We start from the raw sequence: 24,902 nt of genomic DNA, 5'->3' as shown, positions 1-24,902 counted from the left end.
CGGAACTGTCAAAAAATAGAACTATATGGAAGTCCAACAACCAAGGATTTAAGGAAGCCACAATCATCCAGACAGGTGCCCTTCATAGGGAGTAAAAACAGCTCTACCTCATACACAGAAATAAACATAGGAAGGCTACCAAATTGAGGAGATGAAGGAATATGGAACAAATGAAAGAACAGAACAAAACTCCATAAAAAGAACTAAACAAACTGGATATAGCCAACCTATCAGATGCAGAACTCAAAACACTGGTGATCAGCATGCTCAAAGAACTCATTGTGTATGGCAACAACATAAAGGAAGAAATGGAAGTTACACTAAGTGAAATAAAGAAAAATCTAGAGGGAACCGGCAGTAAAGCAAAGGAAGCCAAGATTCAAATCAGTAATTTGGAACATAAGGAAGAAATAAACATTCAACCAGAAAAGAATGAAGAAACAAGAACTCGAAAAAAAAATGAGGATAGTATAACAAAACTCTGGGACACCTCCAAATGTTCCCAACATCTGAATGACAGGGTGTGCCAGAAGAAGAAGAGAATGAGAAGAAATTGAAAGTTTATTTGAAAAAATAATGAAAGGAAACTTCCCTAACTTGGCAAGGGAAATAGACATACAAGTCCAGGAGGCACAAAGAGTCCCAAACATCTTGGACCCAAAGAGAACCACACCAAGACACATCATAATTAAAATGCCAAAAGGTTAAAGATTAAGAGAGAATATTAAAAGCAACAAGAGAAAGGCAGAGAGTTACCTACAAAGGAGTTCCCATAAAACTGTCAGCTGATTTCTCAAAAGAAACCTTGCAAGTAAGAAGGGGCTGGAAAGAAGTATTCAAAGTGATGAAAAGCAAGGGCCTACACCAACATTACTCTACCCAACAAAGCTATTATTTAGAATGGAAGGACAGATAAAGAGCTTCCCAGATAAGGTCAAGTTAAAGGAGCTCATCATCACAAAGCCATTATGCCATGAAATGCTAAAGAGACTTATTTAAAGGAAAACAAGATCAAAACTATGAACATTATGAAGACAACAAATTCATAACTATCAACAACTAAATCTTTAAAAAAAATGAGCCAGCAGAATAGCAACAGAATCACAGGTTTGGAAATCATTTGAAGAAGAGGGGTAGGGAGGAGAATCGGGAATACATTACCAGGAGTAAGCAGCATAATTGGTAGATACAAAGTAGACAGGAGGAGGTTAAAAATAATATAGGAAACAGAGAAGCCAAACAACTTATATGCGTGACTCATGGACAAGAACTAAAGCAGGGAGGATTGCTAGAGGGATGAGGGTGCCAGGGAGAGGAAGGCAAAAGGAGAAAAATCAGGACAACTGTAATAACATAATAAAAAATATATACTTTAAAAAAAGGAAAAGATGGTGTTTTTGACAAATAATACTGGCTAATTTAAAATCCATGTGAAAAACACTAAATCTTGACCTCCAAATTATCCCATAACAAATTCAATTCCAGATAGATTAGGGACTGACTAAATCTATACCGATCTATTCTTTCTACCTCCAAATTCGTATGTTGAAGCTCCTAGTTCGAATTTGACTGTATATAGAGATAGGCTCTTTCAAAGAGGTGATTAAGGTAAAACTGTGCCTTTAGGGTGGGCCCTAATCCAATCTGACTTCTTGTAAGAAGAGGAACCTCAGACACACAGAGAAATACCAGAAACAGCCACCAGCACAGAGAAAAGACCATTTGAGCTGTCATCTGCAAGCCAAGGAGAGAGGCCTCAGAAAAAACCAAAACTGCCAACACTTTGGTCCTGGACTTCTGGTCTCCAAAAATGTGAAAAAAAATCAATTCCTGTTGTGTAAACCACCCAATCTGTATGTTATGGCAGAGCTAGCAAACTAACATAAACACTAAAAAGAAGAGTAAAACAATAAAGTTTCTAAAAGATAACACACAAGAGTATCTTCAAATCCTTGGGTAGACAGAAACTTCTTAAGTGGAAAACAATAGTCATCATAAGGAAAAGATTCACAAATTAGGCTGTGATAAAATTAAGAACATCTGCTTACCAAGATACTATCTGACATAAAAAGACAAACAGAGAGTGGAAGATATTTGCAATACATATCTGACAATGGAATCATACCCAAAATAACAGAAGAAAATCCTACATATCAAAAAAGAAAAAAAAAAGATAACTATTCCATTAAAAAGTTTTTTTAAAAAGAAACAAAAAAGAAAGGCAACTTTAAAAAATGATATCCAGATGGCAAAAAAATATATTAAAAAGTACCTAAATTCATTAGCCAGGAAAAGACAAACTGAAATCTAGTAATATGAAGAACAAGTGAATTCTTATGCTTTGCAAAGAAAGCAATAATAATCTTAAACTTACAAAGACAGAAATACCTGTACTGAGAAGTATTAATATAAAGTTCTCTGACTCTAACATGCATGTTAATATTTTCAAAAACGTCTTACCTCTTTTTCCACGAGGCTCAATTTTTCAAGTAGTTTACATTTTTCTTCAATTAGTGTAGAAAGTTCTACAGCAAGCTTTTTCTCTCTTTCTAAAGTTAAAATATAAAAACATTTATTCGTAAAAATACATGTTCCCCTATATTCAGTGCAACATTATTTACAATACCCAACTAAGTATCCATTGACAGATGACTGGTTAGAGAATATATGATGTGTACTTACAGAGCATAATATATATGGTAGAATACTACTCAGCCATAAAATAGATGAAATATTGCCCTTGACCAGGTGGCTCAGTTGGAGCATTGGCTGGTATACCAAAAGGTTGCAGGTCTGATTCCTGGTCAGGGCACATACCTAGGTTGCTGGTTCAATTCTCGGTCAAGGCACGTACAGCAGGCAAACTGACTAATATCTGTTTCTCTTTCTTTTTGTCTCTTTCTCTCTCTCTCCCCTCCCCAGCCCATTTATTCTCTAAAATCAGTAAACATATTCTTGTGTGAGGATTTAAAAAACAACATGATCTACTTGCACCAAGATGGAGGCGTAGGTGGAAGCACTGTACCTTCTCACACAACCAAGTTTAAAAATAACAAAGTTTTAGCAACAAAAACGCAGCCAAACCACAGAAAACTGACCTACACTGAAGTCCAACAACAACGAACCCTTCAGCCAAACAGGTAAGAGGGGCAGAGCCAGCAGCAGACGGGGGTCGGGCAGAAAAGATCCACTGGACCGACCTGGGCACGCAACCCAGGCGCGCCGGCAGCCGTAGGCTGATCCCAGGTGTGGAGTAGCAGGCAAACCCACTGAGGGCGCAGGGCGGTGGACTCACTGAGGGCTGACCAAAGTCACACAGTCAAGCGCAGATAAACTGGTGAAGGAGCGAAGTGCTGAGACAGAACGTGCAGGACCCAGTGGCGGAAAGTGGCAGAGGGGACCACCATTGTCCCTCTCCGACCCCGCCCCCACATACAGTGTCACAAACCAGCGACCTAGGTGGCCCTGCCCTGGTGAACACCTCCTCCAACTAACAGGCATGAACAGATCGAAACATGGCTCAAGAACAACTCAGAGCCCCAGAGCCAATAAATCTAAGCAATGAAGAAATAGCCAAACTTTCAGATGCACAGTTCAAAACACTGGTCATCAGGATGTTCACAGAACTGGTTGATTATAGTCACAAATTAGAGGAACATATGAAGGCTAAACTAATTGAAATGAATGGAAATGCACAGGAAATCAACAGTAATGGAAAAGAATCTGGGACTCAAATCAAAGGAGTGGATCAGAAGGAGGAAAAAAATGACCAAACAGAAAAGAATGAAGAAACAAGAATTCAAAAAAATGAGGAGAGGCTTAGGAACCTCCAGGACATCTTTAAACGTTCCAACATCCGAATTATAGGGGTACCAGAAGGGGAAGAGGAATACCCACCAGTGGAAAACTTATTTGAACAAATAATAAAGGAGAACTTCCCCAATCTGGCAAAGGAAATAGACTTCCAGGAAATCCAGGAAGCTCAGAGAGTCCCCAAAAAGTTGGACCCAAGAAGGAACACACCAAGGCACATCATAATTACATTAGCCAAGATTAGAATAAAGAAGAGAATTCTGGAGGCAGCAGGAGATAAGGGGACAGTCACCCACAAAGGAGTTCCCATCAGACTCTCAGCTGATTTCTCAAAAGAGACCTTGCAGGCAAGAGGGGGCTGGAAAGAAGTATTCTGAGTCATGAAATCTAAAGACCTACATCCAAGATTGCTCTATCCAGCAAAGCTTTCATTTAGAATGGAAGGACAGATAAAGTGCTTCTCAGATAAGATCAAATTCAAGGAGTTCATCATCACCAAGCCCTTATATGAAATGTTAAAGGAACTTACCTAAGAAAAAGAAGATAAAAAAGATGAACAGTGAAGGGACAGAAAACTCACAGTTACTAAGAACCACACCTAAAACAAAAACAAACTAAGAGGACAGGTAGATCAGGAGCAAAACCATAGAACTGAAGATCACATGGAGGGTTAGCAACAGGGGAGTGGGAGGAGAAGGGGGGAGAAGGTACAGAAAATAAGTAGCATAGACGGTAGGTAGAAAATAGGGGGGAGGGCAAAAATGGTATGGGAAATATAGAATCTAAAGAACTTGAGACACGTGGTCATAAACTAAAGGGGGGAATGGTGGGGGAGGGGTGTGCCAGGTAGAGGGGAATGAAGGGGGGAAATAGAACTGTAATGGCATAATCAATAAAATGTATTTAAAAAATAATAATATAATAAAATAAAAATAAAAATAAAAAACAATATGAAATACTGCCATAGGTGACAACATGAATAAATCTTACTATTATGCTAAGTGAAATACATGAGACGAAAAAGGACAAAAGCCATTTGATTTTACTTGTGTGTGTAATGTAAAAAATAAGTAACAAACAAACTCATAGATGCAGACAACAGGATGGTGGTTACCAGTGAGGAGAGTGGGTAGGGAGAAGGCAAAGTGGGTAAAGAGGGTCAAACACATGGTGATGGAAGGAAATTAGACTTCAAGTGGCAGCACTCTAAATAGAGTACACGTGTGATTATAATCTTATATACCTAAAATTTATATATTATTAACCAATGTTACCCCAATAAAACCTTTTGTTTTAAATATATTTTATTGATCATGCTACTACAGTTGTCCCATTTTCCCCCCTTCACTCCCCTCTACCCTGCACACCCCCTCCCACCCACATTCTCCCCCTTTAGTTCATGTCCATGTGTCATACTTGTAAGTTCTTTAGCTTCTACATTTCCCATTCTATTCTTACCTCTCCCTGTCTATTTTGTCTATGCTACTTATTCTCTGTACCTTTTCCCCCTCTCTCCTCCTCTTTCTCTCATTGCTAACCCTCCATGTGATCTCCATTTCTGTGAATCTGTTCCTGTTCTAGTTGTTTGCTTTGTTTTTTGTTTTGTTTTAGGTGTGGTTGTTAACAATTGTGAGTTTCCTGTCATTTCACTGCACATGTTTTTTATCTTCTTTTTCTTAGATAAGTCAGTCCCTTTAACATTTCGTATAATAAGGGCTTGGTGATGATAAACTCCTTGAACTTGACGTTATCTCAGAAGCACTTTATCTGCCCTTCCATTCTAAATGAAAGCGTTACTGGATAGAGCAATCTTGGATGTAGGTCCTTGCCTTTCATGATTTGGAATACTTCTTTCCAGCCTCTGCTTGCCTGTAAGGTCTCTTTTGAGAAATCAGCTGATAGTCTGATGGGAACTCCTTTGCAAGTAACTGCCTCCTTATCTTTTGCTGCTTCTAGGATTCTCTCCTTCATTTCAATCTTGGCTAATGTCATGATGATGTGCCTTGGTGTGCTCCTCCTTGGGTCCAACTTCTTTGGGACTCTCTGAGCTCCCTGGACTTCCTGGAAGTCTATTTCCTTTGCCAGATTGGGGAAGTTCTCCTTTATTATTTGTTCAAATAACTTTTTCACTTGCTCTTCCTCTTCTCCTCTAGTACCCCTATAATTCAGATTTTGGAATGTTTAAAGATGTCCTGGAGGTTCCTAAAATGTCCTGGAGATGTCCCTCCCGTTCTGGAGATGTCCTCTCCTCATTTTTTTGAATTCTTGTTTCTTCATTCTTTTGTTTGGTTGTTTCTTTCTTCCTTCTGGTCCACTCCATCAATCTGAGTCCCAGTTTCCTTACCATGACTATTGAAACCATCACTACTGGTTCCCTGTACATTTTCCTTTATTTCATTTAGCACAGCGTTCATTTTTTCATCTAATTCAATCATTTCTGTGAGCATCCTGATTACCAGAGTTCTGAACTGTGCATCTGATAGGTTGGCTATCTCTTCATTGCTTAGTTGTATTTTTTCTGAAGCTTGGATTTGTTTTCATTTGGGCCTTTTTTTTTGTCCCAGCACACCTGCTACGTATAAGGGGCAGAGTCTTAGGTGTTCACCAGGGCAAGGAAACCCAAGTCGCTGCTTTATGAGACTGTATGTGGGGGTAGGGGTCCGAGAGGGAACAATGATGCTTGCTCTGCTCTCTGCCGGCTTTCAGTCACTTCCCCCGCTTCCCACAAGCAAACTGTGCCCTTCTGATGCTGATTCCTGGGTGGGTGGGTTTGTGTACGTTCTAGGACCCTGTGGGTCTCTCCAACAAAATCTCCTGTGAGGCTGAGAATCTCTCCTGGTCCCTTAACCCCAACAGGTGTTTTCAATTGGTGTTTTGAGGCTTTATTTCCCCGATCTGGGACCCCAAATTTTGTGGTTTGTCTCACTCCCCACTTTTGCCTGGATTACCTGCACACAAATGTGGGACCGCCCAGTCTACCGGCCGCCTTGTGCTCCGTACCCCTCCACAACTGGCCGCCTTGCTGGGTTCGCCAGCCACCCCTTTGCCAAGACCCCTTTCCACCTGGCCGTCAACTCCGCCCCTCCTACCAGTCTGGATGAATGTCTATTTTCACTCTTTGTTTGTTGGACTTCCATACAGTTCAATTTTGTCAATACTGGTTGTTTTTTGTTTCTAAACTGTTGTTGTCCTTATTTTGGTTGTGCAAGGAGGCACAGTGTGTCTCCAGCTATGCCTCCAGCTTGGCTGGAAGTCCCCAATAAAATTATTTTAAAGATTTGATTTAGTTATCTATTTTTAGAGAGAGGGGAATGAAGGGAAAAAGAGAGGGAGGGAAACATTGACATGTGAGAGGAACATCAACTGGTTGCCATTAGCACACCTCCAACCAAGGACCTGGCCCTCAACCCAGGCATGAGCCCTGACCAGAAATTGAACCAGTGACGTTTCTGTTCACAGACTGTCGCTCATTCCACTACGCCACACCAGCCAGGGTCTGAATAAAATTTTTTAAAGTTAATAGTATCATGCGTAAATTTTTAAAAAGTTAACAATATGATGTGTAAATTTTTTTGTTTGTTTAAAATCATAAACATGGTGAGGTCTAAAGTAGAAAAAAGAACTTACCCACATAAAGTCGGCTTCTAATCTGAAACAAATTTTAAACAAAATTACATTAAAACAAATACACATTCAAGTAAATACAGATTTACTTAATTTATACTGCCAACTTAAAAATAACACTTTTCTCGTTGCCTTAGTATGAATTTAAGTTAGCCAAAAGAAATGCAACTTTACAAAAATGAAATCCAAATCATTGATATGTGCAATGAGAAAAATGCCACAAATTAATATGTATTAAAATTTCACATTGTATATTAGCATATTAAAGGCTCTGAAATAACTGTATCTTAAAAATACCTGTTTAATGTCATTTAGACCATTGTTCCTGAACAGATCTGACCCTGAAACAGACTATTTCAAGAAGCCTCTATTATCATCTCCCCTAGTGCTAATACATAAAAAAAACACGATTTGAGAAATGTACCACTAGGTCATGGATTGAAACTGACTACAAAGAAACAGTACACACAACTTTTTTATTCTTTAAACTCTCGCTCAAATAATGAAGGAAAAAATCCCATTTGTAGAGAGATCAGATTTAGGGTGAGGAAGTATAAGCAAGTGTAAAAAACAATGGGGACTTAAATCATCTAGAGAAGAGTTATAGGGATAAAATTAAAAGAGACAAAATTTTAAAGCGAAGTTACAACCTTGGCTGGTGTGGCTCAGTAGACTGAGTGCCAGCCTGGGAACCAAGTAGTCACCAGCCCAGTCGCTGGTTCGATTCCCATTCAGGGAACATGCCTGGGTTATGGGCCAGATCCCCAATTGAGGGAGCGCAAAAGGCAACCAAACATTGATGTTTCTCTCCCTTTCTCTCTCTCTTCCCCCTCTCTAAAAAATAAATAAATAAATAAATAAATAAATAAATAAATAAAATCTTTAAAAAAAGTACAACATAAAAGCGAAGTTATGGTAGAATAGGTAAATATGAGAGATAAATTAGTGAACTGATCAGATTCAAGGACTACCTCAAAAGGTAACAGGAAACTACAAAAAAAAATTGTTTTAAGTTAAAAGATAAATTTTAAGTGTAAGGATTAATATCTAAAACATAGTAGTCCCCTAAAAAAGAAATAAGAATGTAAAATGCAGCCCTGGCTGGTGTGGCTCAGTGGATTGAGTGCCAGCCTGAGAACCAAAAGGTCACCAGTTCGATTCCCAGTCAGGGCACATGCCTGGGTTGCAGGATAGATCTCCAGAAGCGGGTGCATGAGGAGCCACCACACACTGATGTTTCTCTCCCTCTCTTTCTCCCTACCTTCCCCTCTACAAATAAATAAACAAAACCTTTTCTAAAAATGTAAAATGCAGAAATTTCCCACAATTAAAAAATGAGAAAAGATCTCATATTAAAAGAATAGAAATTTAGACTGCAAAAAAGGTGTACGTACATCTATGTGGAACTTTAATATATGGCATAGCAGATAAGTAGGGAAAAGAGGGACTATTCAATACATGAAGCTGGAAAAATGGTTATATCTGGTGGGGGGGAAATTACACTGAATCCCTATTTCATATCAGACAAAAAACTGCATTTAAGATGAATCAAGGAGTTACATGTTAAAAGCAAAATTTTAAAATTAAGAATATCTGCTCATCAGAAAACATCTTAAGGAAAATGAAAAGATGTTTCATACTGGGACATTTACCATACACATAAACAACAAGAATAGCATCAAGAATATATAAAGAATGCCTACAAATAAAAAAATAACAAACTACTTAATAAGAACATGGGCAAAAGACATAAAAAGAATTATTTCCCAAAATAACAAATACATATGGCTGGTAAAATTCAGCAAGCGATTTCAATCTCACTAGTGATTAAGGAATTCAAATCAAGTCCATGATAAGATACAATTTTATACCCATTCAAGTGACAAAAGAACAATGTTGGAGAGGACAGAAATCAAATGGATCTCTAGACCTCATGTATATTGCTGGTAGGGTGTAAACTGGTACAATACGAAAAACAATTGGCATTACCTCTTAAAAACAGAACCTCCATATACTCTATAACCTGGTAACCTCACACCTAAGTATATTCTCAAGAGAAACTTTAAAATATATAATAGGAGATATGTGTAAGAATATTCATAACAGATGGGTACCGGAAAAATCAGAAGGAACATTTTGTAAAGTATATGATTGTGTAGTCACTATGCTGTATACCTGAAATTAATTAAAAAAGTAATATTGAATGTAAATTATAATTGAAAAAACCCTGTTAATTAAAAAAATATACACAGCAGCACTAAGAATAATAGAAAAAAACCTGAAAACAACCCAAATGTCCAAAACCATAAAATCCATATACTTTAGTCTATTCTTACAATTATTCTACAGCAATCAAAGTGGAAAATAATTAAAGTCTCATGCAAAACTATGGATGACTCTTAGCAATATAGGATGGAAGAAAAAAGTTCCAAAATGTGGCATACAGTGTGACACCAAGTACAATCACATACTATACTTGTGAGAAATGTATGCAGACAGGACCAAAAAAAATTTCAGGCATGGGAATAATCAACCCAGGATCCAAGCCGGGGTTACCTCTAGTACAGCACATAGGGAAATACAATGAGGGAGATCTCTGAAATATAAGTGATAGTCAATATTTTTGTTTCCAAGTTAAGTGGTATATTCCCAGATGTTTAGTATACTATTAAAAACAAACACAGACCATAAATAAATAATAAAGGTAGGGGTTTAGTACCAGTTCTACAGAGAACTTCTTTAAAGTTTTTACACTTCAAAAATTCCTCTAAATCTATATTTAGATTCTAGTAGCCACACATTATCATGAGTAACCCACATAACTACAACCTAGTTTGTTTTCTTAAAATAAAAATGTTCCTCATATTATTTGTTCAAACAGAAGACAAAATGAACATTCCCTTAGTATATAGCATTGGTTACTTACTGATCGAAAACTTCTCCACGAAAACAAGAAAACAGCAAAAAATCCAACAATAGCTGCACACATCAGCAATTCCCAAGGAAAACCATTGGGATTAGAACTTTTTCTCATATCTTCAGGTAATGCTGCCACAACCTTTAAAACAAGAAAAGTATCACTATGATGATAACTCACAAAATCTGTGACTCCGACTTTGAGTTTTATAATACCAGTTTATTGGACACATCTTCTTGGACATCTTGGAGGGGTCACTGCAGAGGAGGACAATCTGCAAATTGGTGTTAACTGAAATGGGAAATTTCCTGCAAATGGTTATGGTCTATCACCCTTGATATAGAAAGGACAGTGGTCTTTCCCAAAGCCAACCATACAGATTAAGGAAGAGGACTTCTAAAAGGAAACCAGTATTTGATCTTAAAATCCTTATTTCTATTTCAGTCATTATCTTTTGGGACACAGACTTTGAAAACCTAGAGATGGATGCTAAAATGGTGCCTAACACATAAAAACATGCCAGGTCCTACAGACACAGAACCTAGGAGCCAAGAGGAAGGTATATTGTGTAGACTGAATTTTCTGTATCTTATTCTCTGTAGATTCTTTCATGCTTTTTTTTTGTGGTATACACTTAGTAAAGGTTTACTTAAATGTTTCAGTCTTGCTTCAGCTACACAATGAAGAATTAGGCTTCACCTAAAGTGCTAAGCAAAAGCACAATGGCTCTCTAGCAAGTACATTATTACTTGGAACCTATTTATGTCTCCAGCAAGTGTCCCTGCACATCACTCTCTGAGCCCACCTGACACTTCTAGTAATACAGCTCCTAGTGCATTGCACATACCATGCTGCTTCATGCCTTCTGTGCTTGAACTATTCCCTCAGCTTGTAAAGGCTTTCCCAGAGACTCCAGAAAATGTAATCTCCCCCACCCTTCAATTTCACTAGCACTTTCTGTATGTTTCAGTAAGCACTTCATCAGTCTCTACTTTGTAGTATTTTTTTTTGTCTCGCCTGTCTTAACGGACAGCGTGACACCAACGGCCCAAATTATGTCATAGTTCACTTAGAATCCTCATAGAACTGTCATATCAGAGTGTATATGAGTACCATGGCAACTATACACAAACAATGTAACTGCCTCAATATATAAAAGGGCTTCGTAGGTTTTTTGTGCAGATAGTTTTTTTTTAAACACGGCCCCCGAAACATGTCAACAAAAACACCTATAAATAGAAGAATCCTTGCAACACCATTATAAACTGAACCTAATAATTTTGAACACTTGGAGTTTAGTATCTCCAGATTTTACATTAACAGTAGCTTTTACATTAACAAGAAAACAGAGAAGGGAACAATCTCACTTATGGTAAAGCATCTCAAAAGAGCATCTTAAAAGAAAATGTAGCTTTAGCATGCCTACTCCCCGTCCTGGCTTAGGTATCCTTTCAGGACAAGAAGTTTCATCACTAAAAGGAACTCATCTCGGAGGAACAGTCCTTAAGTTTCTTACAGTTGGGGGAACTACGTGTCACTGACCCATGTTGAAAATAAATAAAATTAGGGAAAGAATCATTTGTTTCAGGAATCGGGAATCATTTAAAACACCTTTGTAAAGTCCCACTAAGCAAATGCTATTTTCACCTTTCTCATCTCCAGGTCCCCTTCCACTACGCATACCAAAAAAAGGCCCAAGTATCCCAAGAACCTGGCTACTGCCTCGGACACTAGCTGGCCTGGTGGCAGATGAAGTCTGGCTTTGGGACCTCCCACCACTGCCCCTCAGACCCAAAGCTAAAGTCTGCTGCTTCCTCCCGTTGGCTGCTTCCGCGACCCCTGGGCCTGATCGCGCCTGGCCTTACCCATCGTAGCTTTTCCAGGACCAGCCCCAAATAAGGCAGAGGGGCAGTCCTGGGCTCCTCCATTGCGCCAGGGCTGCCCTGGATACAGCTGCCGCAGCCAGGGCCTAACTGAGCAACAATCAGCCGCACACAAGCGCTGCGTTCAATCTAGAACCCCAACACGCACCCAACAACCGGACCACACCACTGTGGTGCCGGCTGTAGGGGGAGTTCACGGAGGAAACAGGACGCACAGGCCTCAGGTGTCCACGATGCCAATAGACAAGCCTCGGACCCCATGGTACGCCTTGTCTCCGGGTGATGAGAAAGTCCAAGCACGTCCCGCAAGAGCCCGAGACTTGCCCTTTACTCGCCATCCCACCCCTCAATTTGGTTTCGGCCAGATCTCCGTAAGGAGGCTGGGAGGCCGCACACTGTAAATTTCCCCTCCTTCTTTCCGCCGGGTTCGTAGACGTGTCCGGGGTGCTTGCTCTTAAAGGGGCAGGCGCTCCCCCTGGCAAAACCACCCAGCTTTGGAATTCCAGAGACGGGGTTAAGAAAATTTTGGCCTTGAGCTCGGTGCTGTGTTATGCATGGCTCAGTCCAGATGACTAGGGCTTTGGCCCACGACCCCTCTCCATCCTCACCCACCAGCAGGTGACTGGGGAGGAAGTGAAGCTTCCCAAGGAGGCCCCTCGAAACAGCCCTGTGGGTTGAGCTTGAGCGAGGCACGCCCCCTGGGACCAGCACTGGGACCCAGCTCCTATGCGCAACGATTTCTTCTCTCAGACCCTCAAGAGCGGTCTATCTACACTCCACAGAAACCCTGACTGTGTTGTTCCCCAGGGGACCCCGCGGAATTAGGAAAACCAGCCATCTCCTTCCTTCCAGTTAGAAAATTACCTGCCGGGCCCGCGCCTTGTGTCCTGCCAACTGTTTCCGGATTTTCGACTTTGGACAGGAAGGCATCTCAGGTCACCTGTTGTCTGGACAAAGTTTAACCTCCCCTACACAGGAGAACATCGATCGGGTCTCCTCTGCACAGTGGAGGGTTCGTCGGGGTTACTCACTTTTACCTGAGTTACCTGGTGTGCACTTGCTAGGTAAAACTGTCCTAAACTTCATGAGTGCCTACTTACCCAAATGCTGAATCATCAAACCAGAGTGCACCTTTCCTGGACCAGTGCTGTTCTGAGAAGGGAAGCTAAAAGTAGCATCTTGGCCTCTAAATTTAGGTCTCTATTTTTAGGTCTGTTGAATAAAGTAAGGGGGCTGGATTTGCTCTCGGGAGATGGTTTTAGCTGACATAGGTGTAAAGAATAAACGATCTCTAAAACTCCTGTACCAGTATAATCTCACCAAATTCAGCCTTCAAACTGAATTCCTGAGTGAAGCAACTAAAATAGGAACAGATAGTTCTTCCTTAAACAAATCACCCAAGGGAAATCAATAGTTAAAATCTAAAATCCATAAGAAGTTTCTCTAATGTAAACTCTGGCAGCAACAGAACTATTGTGCCAAAAAGAATCAAAAAGTGCCCCGAGTTCACAAGTGGTTTTCAATACTAAAATGAGGCCTAGTTTTTTGAAACTCAAAGTGTTCTCTCTTGTTTGCCACATCAGCCTAAGGAGTTTCAGAAACTATCATTATCAGAGAGTAGCAGAAATTACCTAATAAAGCTCCACATTTAAGGTATTGCACAACCTTCACAGGGGTTGGACAATGTGTGTTGAAATTATGTAAATAGCTTATCAGTCAAAACAGAAGCAAAACTTTATCTTTAAAATTTCAAAAAAATTTAGAACAATTTATCTCTATTAGAACACTGTATTATTCAATAAAAATTTATTCAATAAGTCTGAACTTTTTGAAAGGACTCCTGAATCACTTTCAACTTTTAGTACTTACTTATAACCCAAAACATCTTTTTAATCCCTTTGCCTCTCCCTAAGGCAGTCTGAGCCCTTTTCCAATTTTTCAATAATTACCATTCCAGATATTAAAAACATACTAGGAACAAAAGAATACATTAAAACTTTTTTTTAAAAAAATCTAAAAGCTTCATCTCACCGATAACAAAAACAGTAAAACTCAAACTCTGCCTGATTCAAACCTAATTTCTACATAATTAATAGTCATATAGAAACTTACCTCTTCCTCTAGATCATTCAAGTCCATTTTTTAAATTCACGTTACAATATCCTAACATGTAAATAAAGTTTTGCAAAGCACCTCATATTCTTGAGAAAGATTTCAGATTTTAATTCATCCTGCACTCTCGTTTCAACACTGACTGTAATCCTGTTTTGACACTTGAGGGTAAAGGGGTGCTATAGGTGGAGCTGTGACTACCAACTCATAATTCAGTTTCATGGACAACACTTCTGATATTATGTACTAAATATACATATTAACTAACACCCTCTTAAAATCTATAACTACAAAGAGAAATCCTGAATTTAGTAACTAATAAAATTAAATTGCATGATTTATTCTAGTCTGTTCACATAAAGTACATAATTTTTACCATGTAAAAAATATTTGAAAATAGTTCTGAAGGAGATGTGGGATTTTGCTGACTTTTAATAGGTCTGCTTTAAAGGAAATGAAGAATAAATGCTGTTAGTATTTGTGACAACTACTAGAAAGCATCCAAGAACATTGGAAACATGCTAGCCAGTAAACTTTGTCCACAACCTAGAAACTGATTTCCCTTATGAAGGGCGGAGTTACAAAGCTTTAAGTTCTATAGTAGTTAGTCCCATTTCATTAAATAGACAACGTCACAGTCTATGAGATCTAGCCCTTTGTAAGAAGATAAAACATTTTCCTTCTCTGAACTGTTTAATTTCAGTTGCTCTCAGAACATATTGAATCAGGAACAACCTGTTGAACAAGAGATAGGTAACTTCCATTGTTTACTCCACATGCAAATGAGTCATTGTAGTTAAGAATATATCAATTTAGAACTCATAGAGTTTCCTCAATTATAAAATAAAGTAGATAAAAAGTGGTGTTGATATTTATTAATTAAACAATTAAAAGAAAGTATATTGTGTACAAAATCTGATACTACCCGTAAACAGAAACAATTACCTGAAACACTTAGGCAAGAAGAAAAGGAAGTCCTTTTACCTACATTTAACTAGAAAATTCCTCAAATTTTTCATTTACTACAGCTATTCAAAACTATAATATGGGTGCTTACTAAGTGCACTAAGATTGTTAAAATTCTAGATCTGGCAGGAACTCTTCAGAACATTTAGTCCATACATTATAAACTTAAAGCCCTGTGGAGGTCAAATAGTTGAAGTAAATGGAGGGAAATGAATGCAAGTCTATTCAATGCAAGCACTATTCAGCTTGAGCTTCTTGTTGCCATATGAGAATGGAAGGCTGTGCATTACACTCTTACGCTTTTTCAAGAGAATCCAGAAATCCAGATTCTTATGTAAACTCACCTTTTAAATATTGGCAACTGGTTCATATTTCTAAACATTGTGCAAGCTAGTTTTGACAAACAGCCTGTCAACTAGTCTTAGCTTCTGATAGTACAGTTTTAAACCTGAGACTCGCCTAGAGAATTAGTGACTTTCCAAGGTCACAAGATAATTAACATAATTTACATTCAATATTTTCATATCTAAAGAATTTCAACCAAAATAGTTTAAGTGAAATGTGTTTGATTATATTTACTGAATCTATATAAACAAGCTTACCTAGCATAGACTGTATAAATAAACACTTTATATGAAAGACGAATATCATCTACTGATTAATAAATTACTTTATTAATTTAGTAACTTCACAGATCTAATTTATGAGGGAGGGGGATGAGAGTGAGAGATATGTCAGTTCTTCTATGCTTGAGTAGATTTCTAAAAAAAGTTTTTAATCGACAACTCCACAACCAAATCATACATAGCAAATTAATCACTCTTCCGGACAGATAATGTCAACTCTGTGGAACTTAGCAAAGAGATAGAGTATGGAGGCAGCCTCTGCAAGCAGAGCTCTTTCCCCAGGCAGTGGCACTACCACCTACCCGGTCACCCTTGCTGAATACCTGGTAAGTTACCCTCATTTTTCCATTTTGTTCTCCTTGTTACATTCAATCAATCATCAAATCCAATGAATTGTATGTACGAAAGATCTATTTGTCCTTCCAATCATTTTAATGAGTTCCATGAGATATTAAGCCAAAGACTTTAAAATGTGGCCAGTGGGCCAAACCCAAGCTACACAACCTTTTGTCTGAACTGCATGTTTTTTTTAATCTGAATATTTGGCAGCATTAAAAATTGGAAGATTTTACATACATACACACACACACAAATTTCCAACTTTTCTTGAAATATCAGGAGACCTGGAAAACCCAGGCTGAAGATAAGTAACAGCCATGTGCTTGGGAGAAGGCACACACTCTTTAGTTGGTTATAGTTCTCACCTTTACCTATGTTTCATTCATTTTGTTTGTAAACTCTGATTTAGACCTTCACCATTTACTTCCTGAACTAATGTAATAACTTCTTGACTGTATTCCCTGCCTCTGTTTTTAACCCATTCAATTCTTATTTGACAATATTGACAAATAGACTTATTAAGCTTAAAATAAACTTATCAATAAAGTTTCATTGCTGATAAATGAAACTTTTTCATTTTACTCCCTTATTAAAAATCCTTCAAATGCACCCTATTATCTATGAGTTCAACTTCCTATCAAAACATGTAAAACATTCTTAATTTAATCCCATATATTTACGTCTTCAGTCTCAGCATCGGTTCAAATGAGATACACAGAAAAGGCTCCAGGAAAAGTGGAGGCAGAGACTAAACTGAGGTGGCCTTAAGGGAAACAATGTCTGGAGCCACAAAAAAAAGGGAAAAGTCAAGGAAGACTTCTCCCCTACAGCCTCTGGAGGGAATGTGACCCAGCTCATACTTTGATTTCAGACTTCCTGCCTCCAGAGCTGTGAAAGAATACATGTCTATTGTTTTAAGTCACACACACACACACACACACACACACAAAGTTAGCTCAAATGTGATCTCCTGTGAGACACTTTCAAGGCTTCTCCTCCCCACCCACACTACATACCATTTCCAGTCAGTCTACCTGGCCACTCCTCCTGTACATCAGTAGCATCCTATGGCTATTACAGCATTGTACTATAATTATTGCTTTTCTTGCCTGTATCCTCCAACTAGAGTGAGCTTCTTGAAAGTAACCACTATTAAATTTCATTTTTAAATGTAAATGAGAAGATAGGTGTTTCCTCAACTATTTATTTATACGATAACAGCAGAAAGGAAAAAGAACTGACATTTGTAAAAGGCCTCCTATGGGCTGAGTACTACAGCTAGGCCCTTTGGCAATATCCCCCTTATACTTAATGAGGTAGGATATGATAGGAGTTATAATAAATGAAAAAATGTCAAATTTTGAAATTTTAATTATGTCTTGGTTAAACTTTGAGATATTAGTTGCTTTTGTAAGTTTCTCAAATCACACCATTTTGAGCTCACAGCTTTTATTCACATACAGAGTGTGGGTCCTCCATATAGAGTCTACCCTCAGCATCTGTGGGAGATGAGTTCCAGGACCCCAGAGCGTAACAAAATCTGCTGATGCTCAAGTTCCTTATATAAAATGGCATAGTATTTGCATATATCTACTCACATCCTTCCATATACTTTAAATTTTCTCTAGATTACATATAATACCAAATACAATGTAAATGCTATGTAATTAGTTGTTATACTGTATTTATTGTTTAGGGAATAATAACAAGAAAAAAGTCTGTATATCTACAGCATACACCCAACCACCGTAGGCCTAACTACATAGTACACACCAGCAACAGCCCAACATTTTTTTCAAATATTTTTTATCAGCAGTTGGTTGAATCTGCAAATACAGAACCCACAGATACAGAGGGCTGGCTGTACAAACAATTTGCTTCAGACTCATTTTTAGTTTATATTATTTTTAAGTTAACTCATTTAGTACAATTTTCCCTGACTTGGGAAAAAAAAACAATGCTCAAGATTAACAAAGCTTAATGAAAGTTTAAAAAGAATTCCTTGGGACCCAAGGTAGCAGCAGGGTAGGTGGAAGTTACACTCACCTCCTCCCAGGACCAGACTGGAATTACGACTTAAATATAGAGCAATCAGCCTGAATAACCAACTGAAGACTAGGTAAACAGAAGTCTTCTGGCTAAGGATTTACAGAAGAAGCCACATAGAGACTGGTAAGAAGGGCAGAGACTCAAAAAAAAAAAAAGGCTGGTTTCACTCTTACAGGCAGTGCCTATGACTCTGGAGATATATCTCAGCCCAAAACACCAGAGCCAGGAAAAGGCACACACATAACATCTGACTCGTGTAAATCATCAGGGATTCTGTCCTCCAGGGAGAGACAGGTGTTTGCTAGTAACCCACACACCCTCTTAAAAGGCCAGTGCACAAAATTTTGTTCACAGCCATTCAACCTAGGCTCTGGTGGAAGGAGGGCAGGGCAGACTAGGGTCGGGTGGGTAGTGTCTGAGGTTTGTGGCTCTGGGAAGAGAGCTGAAAAGAGAGCCACTAGGATCCCTGAGCTGAGTCCCCTCCCACACCACCGAAGTCATCTTTCTTGTGTGAAGAACTCCCCTCCATACAGCATCAGACTAGGAAAAACAACAGTCCCAACCTATGGACTCCCTGTCACCCCACCCTGCAGAGGTTGGACCCTGCTGAAAAGTCAACTGCCTAAGTGGGGTTGAAGAGTTCTGGGCAGACCCAGGGGGTGTCAGTGACTGAGTTGTGTGGCTTTGGCGTAGGGGTGATTCCCTCATTTCTCTGTAAAACTGACTGGTGCCTGCCCCTCACAGGAGATTTACTGGCCCCATCCTCCCAACTCCTAACAGACCCTCTATGCTGAGACCTTGTTCCTGGCAAAATCTAGGACAGATTGTTCCATGGCTCTAGGACAGGTGACATTTTTCCCTGGCACACCTGGCAGAGCTCTCCCTTCAGAAGGCCAAGTCTTGGTCTTTTGGGGCCTGATAAACTCTGCTGGCCTCACCCTGACAACTTCGTAAGACCCCATGCCTACCACAAAGGTGTGCAAGCACCCAGCAGGTGGCAGCTAGACTTAATATACCCTGGAACATTTGCTGAGTGGCCTCAGAACTGTCACTGAGTTTAAACCTGCATCACATTGGGACACAGTCTTTTTTATTTTAATTTTTATTTATCAATTTTGAGAGAGAGAGGAAAAGAAAAAGAGAAACATGAATTGGTTGACTTTTTTTTTATCCTCACCCAATGACATGCTCATTGATTTCAGAGATAGGGAAAGGGAGGGAGAGAGATTAGAACAGAAACATCAGTGTGAGAGAGAAACATCGAAGTGAGACAGAAATATCTATCAGTTGCCCCTCACATGCACCCCAACCAGGGGCCGAACCTACAATCTAGGCCTGTGTTCTGACTGACAATCAAGCCGCCAAACTTTCAGTTTATGGGACAACCCTCCAACTCACTGAGCCATACCTGCCAGGGTGATTGGCTGATTTTTATGTGTGTACCAATTAGGAACCAAAGCCACAATCCTGGTACATTGCAGGATGTTCCAACCAACTGAGTTGCCTGGCCAAGGCTCAGTTCAAAAGACTGAGTGGTATGGCTCTAGGATGTGACTACTCCCCACACCTTCCCCCAAGCCTAACACTGGAACCTCCACTTACGGGAGATATACTAGGCCACCCTCTTAAACCCAGTGGCCCAGACCTGTTGATCTGAGGTCCTGGCAGATTCTTGGAAAGACTAAGTTGTATAGCTCTAGGACAGTGGCCACTTTTCCCTCACACTCCTGAGCAGTGTGGAGCCATCACTTCATTCAGTGAAATCTTGGTCTGTTTGTGCCTAATAAACTCTGCTGGCCTCACTCTGATGCCTCTTTTAGACCCAACCCCACCACAAAGATCTGTGAGTACCTGGCAGGGGGTAGCTAGAACTGGTGTACCCTGGGGCATTTGCTGAGTGGTCTCAGACTACATCTGCACTGAGTCTGAACCTGCATCAATCTGATGAACACCATTTGCTCCTACCTGGCGACTCACTAAGAACATCCCTCTTGCAACTGATGAGGTTTTGAGCCAGAGGAGAAAAGAGTCATTTTTTTTCTTTTTGTTGTCTAAAGCCTTGTGGTCTTTCTCACATCAGGCCCAGCAGAGGATCTTGTGATTTTGTGGAGGTTTAGGGAGTCCTAGGTCTGCAGAGAAGAATTCCTTGAGCAGGATCCAATTAACTTCACAAGTAGCATAACCAAAGCGAGATCTCGGTAGGCACCAGACCCTGTTAAGGCAAATGCCATTTCATGGGGTCAGCACAAGCATAGCAGCTTGTACAGTGTGGTGAAGGTTGATCCTCACAGTCAGCAGCCTGAAGGTGGACCCCACACACAAATGGGTTAGTGGCAATCAGGACTCAGTTACAACAGGAGGGCCCAAATACCCCATACATAGGACATTCCTAGAGCACCATATTCATGTGATCAAGAAGACTGTGCCACTGTGTCCCACAGGACACCTGCTACATAAGGCCACTACACTAAGGCTGGGAGTCATAGCTTATCTACCTAATACATAGAAACAAACACAAAGAGGTAGCCAAAGTGAGGAGACAAAGAAACATGTCTTATATGAAAGAGCAGGAGAAATCTCAGAAAAAGAGCCAAATGAAATGGAGGCAAGCAATTTATCAGATACAAAGTTCAAAATATGGTTGTAAGAATATTTAAAAATCTTTGTAAGAACTTCATCAAATAGATAGCGCACATAAAAAAGGAAATAGAGCCATTGCCAGGTGGCTCAATTGATTGAAGCACTGTCCCACACAACAGATGATTGCAGGTTCAATTCCCAGAAAAGGCACATCCCCAAGCTGTGGGTTTGATTCCTGGTTGGGTGCATAGGGGAGGAAACCAATTGTGTTTCTCTCTCACATCCATGTTTCTGTCTCTCCCTCTCTCCTCCCTTCCTTACTCTCTTAAATCAATAAACATATCCTTGGGTGAGAATTAAAATAATAAAAAGAAAATAGAAACCTAACAAAAGATACAGTCAGAAATGAGGAATACAATACCTTAAATAAAGAATTCACTAGAAGCTGGCTGGTGTAGCTCAGTGGATTGAGTGTGGGCTTGTAAACCAAAGAATCATGGTTTGATTCCCAGTCAGAGCATATTCCTGGGTTGCAGGCCAGTTCCCAGAGGGGGATACATGAGAGGCAACTATACATTGGTGTTTCTCTCCCTCTCTCCTTCCCTTCCCCTCTAAGGAGAAATAAATAAAATCTTTGTAAAAACTCAGTAAGACAGAGACCTTATCTTTTAAAAAAAAAGAATTCACTAGAAAGAATAAGCAGTAAGTTGGATGAAGCAGAGGATTGAGTCAGAGATTTGGAAGACAAGGTAGCAGAAAACACTCAACCAGAGCAGCAAAAAAAAAAAAAAAGAATTTTAAAAAACGAGGATAGGTTAAGGCACCTTTAAGACAACATGAAATGAAACAACATGAGCATCATAAGTGTACCAGAAGGAAAATAGAGCAAAGAATCAAGAACCTATTTGAAGAAATTATGACCAAAAACTTCCTTAATCAGCCAAATGAAAAAGACACACAAGCCCAGGAAGCACAGAGAGTCCCAAACAAGATGAACCCAAAGAGGCCCATACTGTGACACATAAAAAATAAAAATGGCAAAATTAAAGACAAAGAATAATTTTAAAAGCAGCAAGAGAGAGACAGTTTTGTTACCTATGAGAAAGCTCCCATAAGACTGTCAGTGAATTTTCAACAGAAACATTTCAGGCTGGAAGAGATTGGCATAAAACATTCAAAGTGATGAAATGCAAGGACCTACAACCAAGACTACTTTACCCAACAAGGCTATCATTTAAATTGAAATGAAGAGCTTCCCAGAGAGAAGCACATCTTCATGGACATAACAGGAGAGATTAGCATTAATATAATCATAGTAGGGGATTGCAACACCCCACTGACAAGGATGGATAGATCTTCCAGACAGAATATCAGTAATGAAACAGTGGCCTTAAGTAACACCCTAGATCAGATACATTTAATTCATATCTTTACAGCATGTCACCTAAAACCAGCAGGATATACATTCTTTTCAAGGGCATATGACACATTTTCTGATATTAACTGCCATTTGACCCAGCAATTCCACTGCTGGGATTATACCCTAAGAATCCTGAAACACCAATTCAGAAGTACCTATGCACCCCAATGTTCATAGCAGCATTATTTACAATGGCCAAGTGCTGGAAGCAACCTAAGTGTCCATTAGTAGATGAGTGGATCAAAAATGGATCCACTTACATCCACTTACATCCAGAACATTTGCACAAAGGAATATTATGCAGCAGAAAGAAAGAAGGAACTCCTACCCTTTGCAACAGCATGGATGAAAGGAGAGCATTATGCTTAGTGAGATAAGCCCGGTAGTGAAAGACAAATACCATATCATCTCACCTATAAGTGGAACCTAATCAACAAAACAAATAAGCAAATAAAATATAATCAGAGATATGAAAATAAAGAACAAACTGACAGTGACCAGAGGGAGGCGGGAGGTGGTTAACAGGGAAAAGTAGGGGAAGGATCATCAAGGAACATGTATAAAGGACCCATGGACAAAGACAACAGGGGGCAGCGAGGATTGAATGTGGCAGAGGGGGTGGGTAGGGCAGTGGAGAGTAGTGGGAGGATATAGGGAACTGTTTCACGTGGTATGGGGAATATAGCCCAGCCTCTGACTTAGAAAACCCAGTGGGGAACAAGTCAGCACACAGGACCCAAACCCATGGATCTGCTTTCCCATGGGAAATCAGGCCTGCATTGTACCTACACTGCTATGAGGCTTGCTTTTGCTAAAACTCCCTCACCCTGGATTGAGGCAGAAAATGTTTACTGCATATCTCTAAAGTAACTTCCTAAAATCTGTGCTAAACCTCCCAAGTATAGAGTGTAACCAGTTCAATCACTTATCCCCTTGATCTGCAACATCCTTCTCTTTGAAGTAACTAGCATCATTCTTTCCTTGTTATCTGTAAAAGGTAATCATCACCTACAGTGAACCTGTGCATAGTAAATGAGGACCATCTGATGGGATGTACACAGAAAAGCAATAAAAGCCTGTCCAGGCAGGGGTCAAGGCCCTCTCTCACTTAGAGAGTGGCCACATCATCCCTTTTTCTTCATAGGACTTCTGTAGTCCATGTGAATTTGTTTGTTGCAGCCACAACACAGACATTGTGGGCTGGAGTCTGCATCAAGAGGAAAATGGAAACAATTGTAATTGAACAACAATAAAAAAATTTTAAGCATTTTCTGGTATAGACCATATGTTAGAACATAAAAGCAAGTCCCAGTAAGTTTAGCAATACTGAAATTATATCAAACATCTTTCATGATCATTATGCTATGAAACAAAGAAATAAATCACAAGAAAAAACCTAGAAAACACACAAAGATATTAAGGCTAAGTAATATATTACTAAACAATGAGTGGGTTAAGTATGAGATCAGGAAAAAATCAAAAGATACATTGAAACAAATGAAAATTAGAACACAGCAACACAAAACCTATGGGGCACAGCAAAAGCAGTGTCCACAAGAAAATTTATATCATTACAGGCCTATCTCAAGAAGCAAGAGCCCTGGCTGGTGTGGCTCAGTGGATTGAGTGCCAGCCTGAGAACCAAGGGTCAACAGTTCAATTCCCAGTCAGGGCACATGCCTAGGCACAGGCCAGGTCCCCCGTTGGGGGTGTGTGAGAGGCAAGCAAACATTGATGTTTCTCTCCCTGGCTCCCTCTTTTCCCCTTTCTCTAAAAATAAATAAATAAAATCTTAAAAAAAAAAAGAAAAACAAGAAAAATCCCAAATAAACAATCTACCTATAAATTTAAAGGAAATTAAAAAACCCCAAAAAGCCCAAAGTGTGTAGAAGAAAGAAAATAATAAAGATAAGAACAACACCCTGGCTGGTGTAGCTCAGTGGATTGAGCGTGGGCCTGAGAAAGATCGAGGTTCGATTCCCCGTCAGGGCAAATGACTAGGTTGCAGGCCAGTTCCCAGCAGGGACCAGTTCCCAGCAGGGGATGCACCAGAAGCAACCATATATTGATATTTCTCTCCTTCTCCCCTTCCCTTCGCTTCCCTTCTAAAGATAAATAAATAAAATTAAAAAAAAAAAGATAAGAACAGAAATAAATGAAATAGAGTCCTAAAAAATACAGGAGATAAATGAAATCAAGAAATGGTTCTTTGAAAAGATAGACAAGATTAACAAACCTTTAAACAGACTCATCAAGAAAAAATGGAGAGGACCCAACTAAATAAAATCAAAAATGAAAGAGAAGTAAAAACGGACACCAAAGAAACACAAAGGATGGTAAGAAAATAAAATGAACTATATGCCAAATAATTGGACAATATAGATGAAATGGATAAATTCCTAGAAGCATGCAACCTTCCCAAAACTGAATCAGGAATAATCAAAAAATTGAAATAAACAGATTACAACTAATGAAATTAAAGCAGTGATCTAAAAACTCCCAGCAAACCAAATGGACCCAGCAATACATTAAAAAGATCATATGCCATAATTAAGTGGAATTTATTCCCAGGA

At 39.4% G+C, this 24,902-nt stretch overlaps 1 protein-coding gene across 1 annotated transcript in view; it reads right to left on the bottom strand.

Annotated features, from left to right (window-relative positions):
- MIA2 (MIA SH3 domain ER export factor 2) overlaps positions 1-24,902 on the bottom strand; it is a 120,243-nt gene that overhangs the window by 59,470 nt on the left and 35,871 nt on the right. The window contains 3 exon segments of the mRNA XM_053672511.1: positions 2,461-2,549; positions 7,441-7,462; positions 10,364-10,495. Of these exon segments, the coding sequence (XP_053528486.1) occupies positions 2,461-2,549; positions 7,441-7,462; positions 10,364-10,495 (243 nt within the window).

The sequence above is a fragment of the Artibeus jamaicensis genome, unplaced genomic scaffold (genome assembly GCF_021234435.1).
Source record: "Artibeus jamaicensis isolate MK-2021 breed Jamaican fruit bat unplaced genomic scaffold, CSHL_Jam_final contig_760, whole genome shotgun sequence".
NCBI classification, from domain to species: domain Eukaryota; kingdom Metazoa; phylum Chordata; class Mammalia; order Chiroptera; family Phyllostomidae; genus Artibeus; species Artibeus jamaicensis.
The sequence above is the reverse complement of the archived record's forward strand: the minus strand, read 5'-3'. Positions and strand labels throughout refer to the sequence as shown.